The 16,032-nt window shown below is 37.4% G+C and overlaps 1 protein-coding gene across 1 annotated transcript in view; it reads left to right on the plus strand.

The window, feature by feature from the left end:
• Positions 1-372: 372 nt before the first annotated feature.
• rasgef1ba (RasGEF domain family, member 1Ba) overlaps positions 373-16,032 on the plus strand; it is a 30,492-nt gene continuing 14,832 nt past the window's right edge. Inside the window, exons 1-8 of the mRNA XM_056458283.1 lie at positions 373-633; positions 4,978-5,160; positions 6,146-6,268; positions 6,353-6,490; positions 12,961-13,173; positions 13,330-13,404; positions 14,389-14,484; positions 15,569-15,671. Coding sequence (XP_056314258.1) covers positions 4,984-5,160; positions 6,146-6,268; positions 6,353-6,490; positions 12,961-13,173; positions 13,330-13,404; positions 14,389-14,484; positions 15,569-15,671 — 925 coding nt within the window. The 5' untranslated portion in view covers positions 373-633; positions 4,978-4,983. The remainder of the gene's footprint in view (positions 634-4,977; positions 5,161-6,145; positions 6,269-6,352; positions 6,491-12,960; positions 13,174-13,329; positions 13,405-14,388; positions 14,485-15,568; positions 15,672-16,032) is intronic.

A 16,032-nucleotide genomic window follows, 5' to 3' on the forward strand; every position in this document is an offset into this window, starting at 1 on the left:
CATGTATGTACAGTTCGTGGCAAGTTAGTACGTTAGATTGTTGTAAATTAGTAAGATAGACTCATTTGTTATGAATTCAAATTAAAATTAGTCTTTCAGGATAAAACTTCCAAGTAAAGTAACCAGTTAGTTACAGAAAGTTTTTCTCCAGATGATTTCGCCGAGAAAAGGCATTTAATTTCTTCTTTCGGTTCTCCCTTTCTTGTTTTAAATAAATTTCTCCTCATGTTTTCGTTCGCATGTTTTGCCCAGTGGGTACGCGCTCACATGCACGCGGGCGTTCTGTGCTGTCCGCTGATTGGCTGACACTCATCCGACAGCCCAGCCCACTATCTTTTACTATTCGCGCGCTCAGTGGATCCGCACACTTGCTGGAGATGGAGAGTGAAATTCGCGTCGCGAGCACTTCCTGGATTTATTTATAAGGATCATGTGCTTCATTGTCACAGTCCGTATCCGTATGATCTTGGAATACGCAGCGTGGTTTAACACTTGTTTTTAGTCTTGTTTGTTTTGAGAATCAGTTTTTCTTAAGTGTGTGATAATACGTCCGGAGGTTCATCTTGCGCAGCCATTCAACGCCAAACTTCTGCAGGGCTGCTGATCTACAGCGGAGTCTCGCTCCGTTTCGAGGTGAGAAACTCAAGAGATACTGAATGATATTTCACTTCACAAGAGCTCGATTGTCGCTTTCGAGATGCGTCTGTATTTGCACGCGTTTCATTTTTCTTCCACGTTATTTATGAGCAGTTATGCGTTTGTCGGTCAATACATTACGCCATCCATGTACTTGCTTAGAAACGAAATACGAGTGTTTAAAGAGTTCATATGCAAAAGCCTCTACGTGCTGTCTAAATGTTTCTTCTAAAATTTACGTTTTTCTCAGGCTCATTTGTAGGTTCAATCAATGATTTCACGGTTATGGCGATGGATAGGTCCTTTTCATTGCCTTTAGAGAAAAATAACTCAACATAAATGCAGGAGGCTGAGATTGAAAAATGTTAATTTTAGAAGAAAATTTCAGATCACACTTAGAGGCTTTTTCATATGCTGTGACAATTGATCTAGATGGAGAATATAATCTGGTTTTAGTGTGCTGGTGGTCTTGATTGATTTTTCAAACAGGCTGATGTGCCAGAAATGTGTAGTGTTTATTTACATACATACATACATACATACATACATACATACCTATATATATATATATATATATATATATATATATATATATATATATATATATATATATATATATATATATATATATATATGTGTATATATATATATATATGTGTGTGTTTGTGTGTGTATGTGTATATATGTGTGTGTGTATATTTATGTGTATATATATATATTAGTTTTATACATTTTTTATTATTTATTGTAATCTTGAGTTATTACTGCTCTATTTATTGGTTAGATGGATTCCATTGATATAATTTGATGGTTTGCTTGCGTTATTCGATTTTGCCATGTGTACTGTTGTACTATATGCTTGTATTGTTAAAATATCTTATTAATTACTTCAGAATAGTTTCGTGGCACTTCGGGTAAGGTTCTTCTGTCATTGAGAGCTAAATATCTCAAGGGAGATTTAAAGGGATAGTTCAACTAAAAATTGTGTCAACTTTTACCCACCCTTTACTTGTTTCAAACTTTTATGAGATCATTTATTCTGTTAAACACAAAAGGAAATGTTTCGGAACATTTTGGGAACCTTTAGCCATTAGCTTCCATAGAATCCATTTTCAGCTAACTTCAGAAATATCATCTTTTCTGTGTTTAACAGAATTAAGAAAATCAAAATGGTTTAGAACCACTTGAGTAAATAGTGAGTACATTTTCATTTTTTGGCTGAACAACATTTATTATGATTCCTAACCTTAAAGACCCAGTGGTGATTGTGTGGAAAATCATTTAAATAAAACATAAAACTGATCAATAATATAGCGTTCATGGTGTTTACTAAACAAATGGTATGTGCTGCAGAATTAAGACTGCAGCTTTATGTTGGTTTGTAGTGTTTGTAGTAGTGGTCTAGTGGTTGGTTTGGGAACTGCAGGATTGCTGCTGAATAATTCCGTTTGTTCAAGATGGTCATTACCCATTTGTTTCTTCCCTCTATCAAATAATTTGCCTTTATCTATTTGATTAGTCTGTGTTGTTATAAATAAGTAGCCTTTGATTGTACTTGAATGAGTGAAGTGAGAGAATTTTCTTGTTGACTGAATTTTGTATTAGCGTTTCCTGAAATACTGATCTGTGTTAGGCCTTTGCCTGATCTGTGTTAGGCTGGACTTTGCCCCTGTGATAGGCATCACAGGTAGCTCAAAGTGCTTTTACAGTGGTAAGGGCGCTGTGCCCCACCAGTCTGTACAGCCAGCCAAGCCCTTTATTTACTCAAACACACTTGAGTAGTTTTAGTGAAGCTATAGCTCCCTTCCCCCTCCGTCTCGAACACACACCTGCTCATTTCCCAAGGCTAACATGTAACCTATTTTGGCAGAATCCTTAATTTGAGCCTGTTGATGAATTTATCAATTGATTTATCAAACAATGTTGTCACACTGCGGTATAACAGCAGTTCTTTTCCACATTCCTGGATGTTTATTACATTGTTTTAAACTAATTTGTCAATACTATGATCTCTGTTTGTTGTGATCCACACAAAACTGAATATGGCTGACATTACTTGTTTAAATCTTTTAGTGGAATGTGAGTGGAAAGATTTTTCTTGCCATCACAGCAGTGATAAGTCTTTTCTATTTCTAGAGATCCTTGGTTGTTTCTGAATTCAGGATGAAGTGACCTTTGAGGAAAGGACTGCCAAAACAATTTTACAGCTCCTTAAAAACAGTCCAGAACACTGTGTTTTACCAATTTAACCTTTAGTTTTTTTGCTTCAGACAGTGTATTGTGGTCAAGGGAAGCTGGTAAATATATAAAAAAATAGTGTTTTGAAATCAAGAGTTCCATGAAAATGTATTTATAATCTAATATTCTTAGTAAAAAGTAAATAATGTTTATAATTGTTTTCAATATTGTAAGCACAATCTCAATACTGTCCAGTGAAAGGATAAAACTTGTAAAGAAATTGTTCAAAAAGATGTGGGAGCCCAGAAGGTCAGACAGTTTATTTATCTTGTTTAAAGTTACTTTATGCTTGAGGAAGCTGTTGTGAACTAGAGACAGGGTAATCAACTCTACAGTCAACATGTGGGTGGGACTGGATGTTTTCAGCTTTCTGACAGTCATAACTAAAATGCAGCCAAATGTTGTACGTAGGCTAAATAAAAGCTCTAACAAAAACAGTGCAGTAACTGTGTGAAAGCTAGGACCTTTTGTTTACTTGTGTGCTTTACAGCCTCTGTTGTGAAGACTGTGTTTAGTGTTTGTTTAAGCAGGAGAGGGTTGAAGACATGTGGCCGGCCATACTTGACACTCGCAACCAAAAAGTAAACAAATCCAGATTCCCTGCTACTCATCAGCTTCGGCTTTGTTTTATTCCCTCACAATATTCAGTCGAGCTGCAGCTGGTGTGTCTACTGAGTTTAAAAGGGCTTTGACTTTTTCTGTTGCAGTTTGAGCAGATTTGCATTACAGCCCGAGGGCTTCACTAATAAGGTTGCATGGGCAGATGCGCAGGGGATCCAGTTTTTTGCCCATATGATGAGACAAATTGGACTCGAGTCAACACTGGATGGTCAAAAATGACTTTCTTAAAGTTTTAACAAGTACCCATATAGAATGTGAGACGGACTTAAACTGAATGTGGTTCCCAAAGGCATCATTCATGAAGGACTTGACAAATTGTCAATTTCTGGTGATGAGCACGAAGTCACTCTTGACAACATTTTGGCCTTCCTTTTCATTTCATTGACTTTCTCAGATGGTATAACACATGGTAAAGCAGATGCGCAGGGGGAGTTTGCTGCTTTGACCCTTTTGGGGCTCCATTTTGATGCTAATGTCTATGGTTTTATGAAGGGGGTCTTCTTGGGGGGGCTGTGCAGTGAGCATATCTTTCATCGTATAGCACCTCCTCCCTATGCACAGGACTTCAGTCCGATTCTGGCACACAAATGCCTGCAAGGCTGAATAGGCAGGCGGCCATTGGGGCTTCACATTGTTCAGGATGTCCCTTGACGCCTCGTGCCGTAGCTGTGAATGCCTCCATTGAGGGGCCCATGTGCTCCATGTCCAGGAATCTCGCTTAAAGTCACGGACTGAGCTCCGAAATGGCACAGAAGCTCGTGCTGGCGTGATAGAGCCGCCCGCGTGATAAGGTGATGCATTGACTTTCTGCTATTCCACGAGAGCCTTGGAGATGTGAGAGGGAGGGAGGGAGGCAACGTGAGCCAGAACTCTTTGTGTGGGTGAAAAGCTGCATTTGGTTGTTTATCACCTCAAGCTAATGCTGACCGACTCATAGGACTCATCTGTAATGGGCCACGTTTTGAGAAGAAAATAAGGATCCTTGTTTTCAGAAGCGCTAGACTCATAGGTCATTCTGTTTTTTTGTGTCAGACTGTGGTTAAAAGAGCCTCTGTTTTCTACATCCACGTGAGGTAAAAGCACCATGAAGATTAATTTGTTGGTGTTTGTGAGTGAAATCCGCCAGCGGTACATTCAGCTGATATCTTGGTGGATTAGAGCCAGCAAGCGTGAGTCTGAAATTTTCACAGAATGGAGATTAAACTCAAGTTTTCACAGGCTCAATCATGGAAGGTGTTTGCACATTGAGATTAATCACGACATATTAATCTCTGTGAGTCGTCCATCCGAGGAGGAGTAATTTTCCACTCAGCCTCCTGTAATGATACTGGGGACCTTGCGTTTTACGCAAAGGTAAACTGTTTTCTGAGGAGGGCCGAGGCTTGGCATTAATGAAATAGTTCTTGGTATACATCAGTGTATGTTTTCCATTTGTGTTTATCTGAGGCTCATCTGACCTGCCTTTCTTTATTATCTCAAAAGGACAAAATGCCTCAGACGCCACCCTTTCCAGTGATGTATGGATCCAATGGATACAACAAGAATCTCTATAAGGCCAAGGAAGAGGACTATGAAGGCTTGTATTACCATGACAACAACCTGATATCTGGGTCCTTGGAGGCTCTTATTGAGCACTTGGTTCCTACAGTGGCGTACTATCCAGATGTGAGTATATGTAAATATTCAGCCTGATTCAGATATTGGTTTTTAGTTTGGAGTTTGTCAAAAAAATTTAACCATCAAACACATTTAAACATTCCTAGTTCTGCTACAGTAGTACAGTTGAAGTCAGAACTATTAGCCCCCCTGTTTATTTTTTCCCCAATTTCTGTTTAACGGAGAGAAGATTTTAACACATTTCTCGACATAATAGTTTTAATAACTCATTTCTAATAACTGATTTATTTTATCTTTGCCACGATGACAGTAAATAATATTTGACTATATATTTTTCAAGACACTTCTATACAGCTTAAAGTGACATTTAAAGGCTTAACTAGGTTAATTAGGTTAACTAGGCAGGTTAGGGTAATTAGGCAAGTTATTGTATAACGATGGTTTGTTCTGTAAACTATTGGAAAACAATAGATAGCTTAAAGGGGCTAATAATTTTGACCTTAAAATGGTGTTTACAAAATTTAAAACTGCTTTTATTCTAGCCGAAATAAAAAAAATAAGACTTTCTCCAGAAGAAATAATATTATCAGACATACTGTGAAAATTTCCTTGTTCTGTTAAACATCATTTTGGAAATATTTAAATAATAATAAAAAAAAAAAATAATAATAATTAATATAATAATTCTGATTTCAACTTAATGCACACATCCAAAATTTGGGGTATCATAATTTAAAATCATTTATTCAATGACATTTTAATCAAAATTCAAAGTAAAGTTATTATATTTAATAAATAAATAAGTTTTTCAATTGAGTAAATAAATAAAAGCATTGTATAGCTGTTTTGTTTGTCATATTTGGGATCACATAAAGGCAGCCGAAGTGATCATGATATAAAACCATTAAAAATAATCTTGCCATTAGGCCTAAACATTTAAATTAAGCTAACCAGATATATTGTCTTGAAATATAACAGTAGCTAATCAGCGCTTTCATTTTCATCTGATTAGTATCTTATTTTTGATTCACAGAGGACATACATCTTCACATTCCTGCTTAGCTCCCGTCTCTTTCTTCACCCATTTGAGCTGATGTCCAAAGTGTGCCATTTGTGTGTGGACCAGCAGAGACTCAGTGATCCTCAGGCAGACAAGGTACAAACTTGACTCTACACCAAGTGTCAAGTATCAGGGTGAAACCGTTTGTAATTACGCTGTTCTTTTCCACTCTTTTTGTAGGCAAGAGTCAGGAAAATTGCTCCCAAGATCCTGCAGTTGCTGACTGAGTGGACGGAGACGTTCCCTTATGACTTCAGGGATGAGAGGATGATGAAGAGCCTGAAGGAACTAACACATCGTCTGAGCAATGGGGAGGATGTAAGTCTTTTCTTTCCAAGTATCTGACGATCGTTTCAGCTGAAACAATGAACTTTTTATTTTTGAGGAAATGTCAGCTAAAGGCCTACAATGTTTTAAAATATTAGTCACCTGAAGGTGTGAGCGCTTGCAGACAAAGACATTAGCGTTTCTTTATGGCCTTTGTGCCACTATTAGCATAGACCGGGCAAAATATTTTTGCATAAGCCTTAGCTTGGTTCTTTAACATTCAACTAGTTAAGACGTAAAATGTCACACACTGGGTGAGAAGAGTGTCAACACCTGGGCAGTGGGGGAGTGAGATTTCTTTAGTCCTAAAGCGCTCTGACAAGAGGGAAGAGAAGAAAGCTCTTTTGTTCATCTGCTTTTGTCTTCCCTGGTGCTTTTCTATGGGCTGCATTTAAATAGTTCCATTAGCGCTGACTCGTATGTTACCGTGCTTCTGGTTTAGCATTTTTTCCTCAGAGGGACTTTTTCATCACATTAAGGCCCAATCCCAATTCTATTTTTGTACCCCTAACCCTTCCCCTTGGCCCTTACAACCGAGGGTGAAGGGGAAGGGCTTCAAAATTTACCCTGTAGAATTGGGAAAGCACTACAGCACCTCCACACGTCATCAGATGTCATCGTGATCTCTTGCTTCATATGAGATCACACGATCGTGACTGCTGTAGTTATTCCTGTTGTGTTATTTTTTTGATATTTATCTTCAGGAAATCACTGAAGGCATATATCATGTTATCATAACGATCTAATGTGACAATAAGATCGTAACTATACTGTGCATTTACACAGTGGTCATATTCATCAATGAAAACACACCAAAAACAACATTAACATTATAGCAGACTCTGTAAAAAGCTCAATCCCAGCCACTAGACGTTTCTGACAGTATTCGAGTGTCATCGAGTGACAGAATATTGTGGGACTGCTGTACAGGAGTTAGGATTATGGATTATAGATTGCGAAATTTAGCGGTTTTTATTTTAGCTTATTTATTAAAAAGCATGGCGGTAAAACACAAACACGGTTATGAATATATTAAAACATGCGCTTGTTTGTTGTAAAATTCGTAATATTGACAAAAGATACAAATTTCTGGATCTCCTTACTTCCGGGTGAAGCTGTGGCTGGTGTATTCTGGGAAATTTTCTTACCCCTTGGTTTCGAGTGTGGTCCTGAAAAATATTAGTTCAAAGATTCCCCTTAGCCCTACGCCTTCAAGCTAAAGAGAATTGGGACACCCCTACCCCTTGACGTGAACGCGCAAAACAAGGGGTAGGGCGAAGGGCTAAGGGGTAGAATTGGGATTGGGCCCTAGCATTTGTTATCTATGCCAAGTTCTTTTGAAACTTTGGGGAAAAAAGTCCAAAGCAAATTAGAATTCATTTTTTATTTACATCAGGTTAACTTCAGTTCCATCCTTTTGTTGTCTGTCAGCTGAGCAAAGTAGTTCCTCTTGAATTTGAAAAAAACCAAATACTTGCATCAAGTTTTGTCTTTAAAAGTCCTTGTGGGCTTTTTTGTATCATCCACCGCTGACCAGAAATTCCTGATTTTGTTAATGTACAGTAAATAAATGATAGATTTTCTGTAGTTAGCACTGGTCATCTCACATGGTTGGAGTGCATTAGTGTAATGACTAAAGAAGAGCACTAGTTAGAATATGGAGGATGGAGGATGCCAACACTTCAGATTCAAACAAATGAGGTTTGACTAATCTGAAAAGACAAGCAGGACTCCAGTGTCTTTGTAGTAAACGCATGTGTGGCTATTGATCTGCATTACCCTGACCTGACCTAATAGATCAATGACCTTCTGCTCTACTAGCTTATGGAGGACATTTTTACAGCCTACTCATTCTAGTAAAAGGGGTGATAAACTAATAAGATATCATGTACGCTCAAAAGACTACATGCAAAGCTAGAACTGTGTAAGGATCAGTGATAGTGTATTTAAGTGAAAATTTACTGCTGTTTTATGAATGCATTATCAAAATATGACGAGTAGATTTCATTTTTAAAATTAAATGTTTTGTATAAATTTGGAGATTTCAGTGATAAAATTCAAAACAGCTTAAATCAGGGGTGCCCAAACTTTTTCGTACGAAGGGTCAAAAGCCAAATATCATTGAGAGGTATGGGCTGAAGATAAAATAATAAACTATTTTACATTAAAGCTGCCATGGGTAATTTCCTAATTTATTTCATTATATTTAAAAATAAATAGAAAAAAATACTTTAAATCCTATTACCTAATGCAGTATTCATTTTTAATGATAACTTATTGCAAAATAAAAACATAGACAATCACATTTATAACACAGTTGAGTTCAATGCTTAATACATTAGTCAAGCAGAATCTGTCTTTGCCTTGATTTGCTCGAAGTCTCTGCATTGTCCTTTATCTGTCGTGTGACAGTATATACATTTTAAACTATATTACTGCATTTAAATTGAAAAATTTTACTTAATGGAGCCTAACAATATAACAAACAAATAAAAGGTTACATTAAATTAATAGTTTGGGCATCTCAATTTTAAAATGTTGTATAATGAGTAATTTATAATAAATAAACTTCATTAAAGGACGATGATAAATGAGTTTAAGTAGTTTGCTGTTGTATTCTACTATACATCAATGTTAAGTGTGTCGTTAGCATTTTTGACATACAGATTGTAAAATGCTGTGTTGCTCGCCAAAAAACTTGTTGTCTAATAATAAAAATAATTAATATTTTTAAAAACACATACTTGGCTATTACTAACAGTGTTGCTGATCGTAAAAGTGTGCATTGTATTTAATCAAGTTAAAGTAGAAATGGTATTTTTGCACATGATTTAGAGTCATTAGATTTAAACTTCTTTAGCTTTCAATCCTTTTTTATTTTATGATTGATTCAATAATAAACAAAGTCTCTTAGATCTTTGCGTTTGCTACATATGCAAGACAAATGAAATCAGTGTTTTGAGTTATGGCCGCCTGGTAGATGTGCATCTATGCATGACGAGCATATCATGAAGAATGCATTCAGTCACAGTCAGACCATCAATATGTTGTCTGTATTATGCAACTCAGTCGCTGCTTTTTCCGCCATGTGAACGGCATGTACTCGTACGTGAATGATGTTAATGAGAGTGTCTGTTACAGTAGAGGGCTGAATGGGGATTCACAGCAGTCAGAGCCACACAATAGATGTATTTATAGCCAGACATGAGTCCATCTGAAACAAATGTGGTGTATTTTTAAATGTGCTCTCCAGTGCTTGCAGCACATCATATCAAGACCATTATGGGGTGGTTTCCAGTCAGAACTCTAATGTTATGACCTCTCCTGGACCTCATCAGCCCTTATGAGCATTCCAACAGTTTGCTGACCTGCTGTTTTCAGTCTTTTTACTGGCAGTTGCCTCACAGATCCTCTTGTTTTCAATGCGGGAGCTGAGAATAGATGCCTTAACATCTGTATCCAGACCACAGTTTGTCCTCGAGCTTCTGGTCAGCTTGGATTGTCATGTGGTCTTCTGTATAGGAAAGGCAGGGCGCAGTTGTATATTTCCAGACACAGGCATTTGGTGCACGTTTGGACACCTTTTGCCCAAATTCTGTCCATTGGGAAAGTAATGTAGACCAGTGTTCACTCTTGACCTGGGTGTGTGGTGTGTCCATGCCAGATTGATCTGTACTCTGAGCTTGTGCCATGCTGGACGGCTGTCCCACACTTGTGCCAGGGATAAAAATGTGTAGGCTGCACACAAGCACCTTTCTTATTTTTCCACAACAAGTGACTTGTGTCTGATCTGGTGCTCAAAATGTCAAGCGGTTATCGCCAAGTCCTCCTGCTAAAAATAATCTTTCTCTCCTCTGTGACAACATATGGTGGACTTTTGTAGAGGGAATTAAGATGCTCTGTGATCTTTTAAAGTGCTGCAAGGTCTCGTCTCATTCTGAACACACACACACACACACTCTCTTCAAATCGTCAATGTTCTTGCATCTACACAATGTGCTGGAGTGCACAAGAACGCAGGCTGTTCCGAGACAGATGGATTTATGTGCCACTGACCTCCTGCACAAGAGATTAATGGGCCACTTTTTATTTTCTATGCATCAGAATGGATTACAGAAGGCCGGAAGGAGCGAAAGATGTTTTGAACATCCTGCGTTTAATCAGGAGAATATTTGAACAGCTAGCTTTTTATCTGCATGGTTAAACGGAAACCTCGAAGGCCTTTTCACACCAAGAACTGTAACAATATAACTAGATTAGCATGTATACCAGTGCACAATAATGTTGGTGGTAGAATTTCACTGCATTTATGTTGCTTGAAACTCTTGAGTTTTTAAAGCAGGATGAGTTCTATTTTGGCTGGCAATAGTTTGCTTGATGAAAATGTTAATTTTCTAATGTAGTTCCAGCAGTACTGTTCCTTTTGTGTTGTTATTGTGATTAGATGTATTGTAAACTTCACGATTCTAATCATATTAGTCACATTCACTTGTAGTTATTGTTATTTTATGTAGTTAATATAAATTATAAAAGATATTCGTATATATAAAATGTATTTTTATATCGATTTACTACAATATGAATAGAAAAGCATGTTATAAATAAACCAGACTATTTATTTGACTCACTTTATATTTATTTGTAAAGTGGTTTATGCCTTTCACAGCCTTAAGACTGTACTTTTCAAATAGTTTCTTAGTTAAATACTTATTATTTTTTACATTTTATGTTTATTGTTTACACTCAATTGAGTACAATCACACAATGTTTCAAGGTACTTAAGCTCACACACAGAGATTTAAATGTGACACAATTTGCATACATTATTGTGAGGTGTACTAACTATACATAGTACTCCATTCATTCATTCATTCATTTTCTTTTTAGCTTAGTCCCTTCATTAAACAGGGGTTGCCACAGCGGAATGAACCGCCAACTTCTCCTGCACATATTACGCAGCGGATGCTCTTCCAGCCACAACCCAACACTGGGAAACACCCATACACTCCTGCATTCACACACAAACACTACAGCCAATTCAGCCCATCCAATTCACCTGTACTGCATGTCTTTGGACTGTGGGAGAAACTGGAGCACCCGGAGGAAACCCACGCAAACACTGGGAGAACATGCAACTCCACACAGAAATGCCAACTGACCCAGCTGGGCCTCAAATCAGCAACCTTTGCTGTGAGACGATCATGCTACCCCCTGCACCACCGTGTTGCCCACATAGAACTCAAATTTTGTAAAATTATAAAAACAAATATAGCATAAAAAACTAAAGAAAATAATAAAAATTAAAGCACTATTTACATCCAGGGTGAGAACGCATGTCATAATATAATTCCTTCCAGAATAATCTCAAATGACCACCTTCATTATAGACATAGGGATAACACAGAATACAGTGTAAAAAAAAAAAAAAACATATATATATATATATATATATATATATATATATATATATATATATATATATATATATATATCTATATATATATCTCAATCACCATATACGTATTCATACATTAGCATTTATTTATCTATCAGTTTAGCATCTTCTATTCGTTTATAGCAACAAAATCAGGTTTTCTAACTGAAATATATTCAACCCATTTCCTCCATTTTCCCAGGAATATATCCTCCTTTAAATTTAACTACAGAAGTAATTTTTTTTTTCATTGTTTAGATCTCAATAGTTGAATTTATCCAATTATTTAAGGTTGGTTGCTTTTGTTGTAGCCATTTGTGTGTGATTGCTTTTTAACTGGCAGCCATGAGAGCTTGCATCAGGTATTTATTTTATGCCGTTACTGTATCTGGATTTAGTTAAATTGTTATTAGTTGAAGTTATACAAATAAATCTACACTCGAAACCGTTTTTGAGGCTTCTGTTTGAGTAAGTTTGAGAAAAATTCATATATATTTACAATGATTTTTTGGGGGGATCTTGAGGCCCACTGGATGTCCAGCAGGATGTAGATTCTTGCCTGGCTGATGTTGAGCAACAGGGCATGACCCGCTGCTGTCCTCTACTTATGCAACAGAAGTCCAGAACTGTGTCAGGCTCTTATTATTAGATAACTCCACTCAAAGCCATCTTGTGTTACGAGGGGAAATGGGAGGCATGCAGGACCCTTGTGAACCTTTGAAGGACATAAATGAAGCACTGCTGTTTCGTAATCCTGCTTTAACTGTTTATGTAACATACTCTTCGCCTTGGAACGATAGACCCTGTGAGCTAAACCACGACACGGCTGACCAATCATGAGGAAAGCGCTATTATACGCCTGAAAATCCATTAAATGTTTACAGGGCCGAAACACTCTGTACATTTCCTCAGCTTTCTTATCAGTGCGAGACACATTGTGTTGTCAGTCTTCACATATGAATGATTACCTTATAATTCTGGTCAATAAAAGCACGGTTGTAAATCACGATCTTGTGTGTGTCTTCAGCTGTATCGTAAGGCGGTGCAACAGATGACTCAAACGCTGATCCGTAAGCTCACCACACTGAGCCAGTATGAAGAGGCTCTGGCCAAGATCAACTCCTCGGTGACGGACAGACTAACTGTGCTGAAGACCAAACCACAGTCCATCCAGAGAGACATTCTGACCATCTGCAACGACCCCTTCACCCTGGCACAACAACTCACACACATTGAACTGGTGAGAGGAACTTCCTCAGTTTACACGACCTCACATTCCTCACCTCACCCTGTGTTTGGACTGATATGTTTACTAAATCAATATTCTAGGGCTATTTTTAAGGTGACCATTTGGACTAAATGCAAAGATGACGTTGATGTCATGTTTGTTTTCCAGGAAAGACTGAGCTACATCGGACCGGAGGAGTTTGTTCAGGCATTTGTTCAGAAAGACCCTCTTGATAACGACAAGGTAACACTCTCTTCCTGTTTACTGGCAGTTAAAAATACACTCGGCACAAATGTTATCTCTTGCACTTACAACAACAAATATCCAAATCAATACACGCAATGTTTACGTTAACCTTCGGGTTCAAAGTGGTGTCACCTTTTTCACAGCACATTCCTCTCCTAATCTATCAGCGTCCGAGTTTCCCTCCTCGCGTTCCACACACTGTCCTTTTGTGGCCAAAGCCTAGCAACTGGTTTCTCACAATAACCCGCCAAAAGTTTTCCCAGCCCTGCCTCGTAATGCCCATTGCTGTCTGGCTGCTAGGCAACAGCCCATGTCGAAGCAGTACTGGTGCGATTTTTGTCTTTTGTTCTGGTCACCGTCTCTCCAGAGGGTCCCTGTGCGCGACCGTGGCTCTCTGATGTTGTCCATCAAAGGTGGTGTAGGGTTGATCGTGTATTGTGTGACGGACAGCACAGTCAGAGCGTAGGAATGCGAGGAATGAAGGGTTAGAGTGACCTAAGCTTTCAGACCCAATGTCTGCGCACATTCCCTAAACAGATAATAGCACAGGGCCCAGTGAGTGTGGAGGGTCTCCAGGGCAAACGAGCTCTCTGATTGAAAGAGCATTGTTGCAGATCATCAGTCATTGTGGAGACCTTTGTTCTTGGTTCTAAATGTGGAAATCAGAGAGGCAGGCGAAGTTTTGTGAGATCACTCCACAGACAACAAGCTCATTTGATTCATTTCATGCCACACAGGATGAAAGCTAGATATTGACATACAGCCTGTTTATTTGAGATCCAACTTGTTGCATACTTGAATATCGTAATCTGTTCTACATTATTTAAATAATAAGGATATTAACACTGATACGGTTGATACTAATGTATTAATAGAGCAGTATGGCCCAGCTAAAATGTGCATTTCTAATGAAAGTATTAAAGTCATGTCTCTGTCTGGTTGTAATTGTAAAACTGATCTTTGAAATTTGAATTCTTGCAGAATTGCTTCAGTGATCACAAGAAAGCAAGTAACCTGGAGGCTTACGTGGAGTGGTTCAACAGGCTCAGCTACCTGGTGGCGACTGAGATCTGCATGGTAATCATCCGCTTTTATTGCTGTGACTCTTCCAGCAACTTAACTTGCTGCAAATTACAAGTTGGGTTGCGCAATTAGTCATTTTAATTACAGGTCTAGAAAGTATACGTGACCTTTCAGAGGTTTGCGCTCAGGAAATTTACAGATTTATGTCCTTTCTGTGAAAAACCTTGAAAAATATTTCAGAAATATTAATCCGCACAACTGTAGATGGTACAGTTCCATTCTAAAGACTTAAACAATGGCTTGAAAATTAGACTTCGCTACAGCAATGCATTAAATCTAGTCTTTCCTAAAGTATTAAATATACTCAAACAGAAAAAGACTTTTAAATATTATATTTTGTGTTTTTTATATATATAATATATATATATATACAGTTTACTGTAGTAAAGGCTAAAGTATACTATGGTAATTACTATTAGTTCATAGTTACTAATGATACAACATTATTATAATTCATTAATGAAGAGTTGTAAATGTATATACAATATAATGCTTATTCCTAAATATTTCCCTTTACTATAAATTACCATAGTATTTTAAATGTTTAACGCCTGGTTTATTGGATTTTTATGTTTTTGCTATACTATAATTTGTTTCTGTTTGGTATAACATATTATTTGCAGTAAATAATTGAACTAAACAATTCTGCCTCATATGTTTCATCAACAGTTTTATTGATCACTATGATATGATTGGCTTGGATTGAATCTTCGATTTCAAAATGAAAATTGCAAAAACAGCTTAGATGTCTCTTGCCAAGTAGTTTTTAGCTAGGCTTGCTACATTTCCCAGGGGGTAGCTTTTAGTGCAATTAAGCTACATTTTAAGTAGAGTAGCTAATAGCTTAGCTCACTACATTTTCAGGTAGCTTGCCCAACATTGTTTATTCATAAAATATCCTTTCTTTTGATAGCAAGCTCAAACATATTTCTATAACTTGCACTGTTGAAGGACAAAAAGTGTAGATTACAAATGATTATACATCACAAAAGTAGTTGGTATTCAATAAACATTAAAATCTGGAGTCCTAAATCCCACTTTATGGTGTACCTAAACATTACTTTGTTTTCCCGTACAGCCAGTCAAGAAGAAACATCGTGCTCGAGTCATCGAGTTCTTCATCGACGTGGCACGAGAATGCTTCAACATTGGCAACTTCAACTCGCTCATGGCCATCATTAGTGAGTGTTTTTCTGTCCCTCACAACACTTTGCTCCAGTTCTTACGGCTACAGAAAGCTCTTTTGTTCCCCACAAATCTGTTTGGATAATACGGTTTGCTGTTTTGGCAGGATTTGGTTTGCTTTTCTAATCCTTGCTCTCGTGCGCTTAACACACACAACAGTGTCAAATCCTTTACAGGCTCTGCAAGCAAACTCTCGGTTTATTTGTTTGTCGAATCCTGCCGAGTCGTCTTTCGCTGTTCATCAAGGTTTAGATAATGAATTTCCAACTTTAGTTTTCAATAATCTGTATTTGTTTATTGATTGATTATATTCAGATTACAATATATATTCCTTGCTCTTCTATATTTAACAGACAT

This window comes from Danio aesculapii, chromosome 5 (assembly GCF_903798145.1).
Source record: "Danio aesculapii chromosome 5, fDanAes4.1, whole genome shotgun sequence".
NCBI lineage: Eukaryota > Metazoa > Chordata > Actinopteri > Cypriniformes > Danionidae > Danio > Danio aesculapii.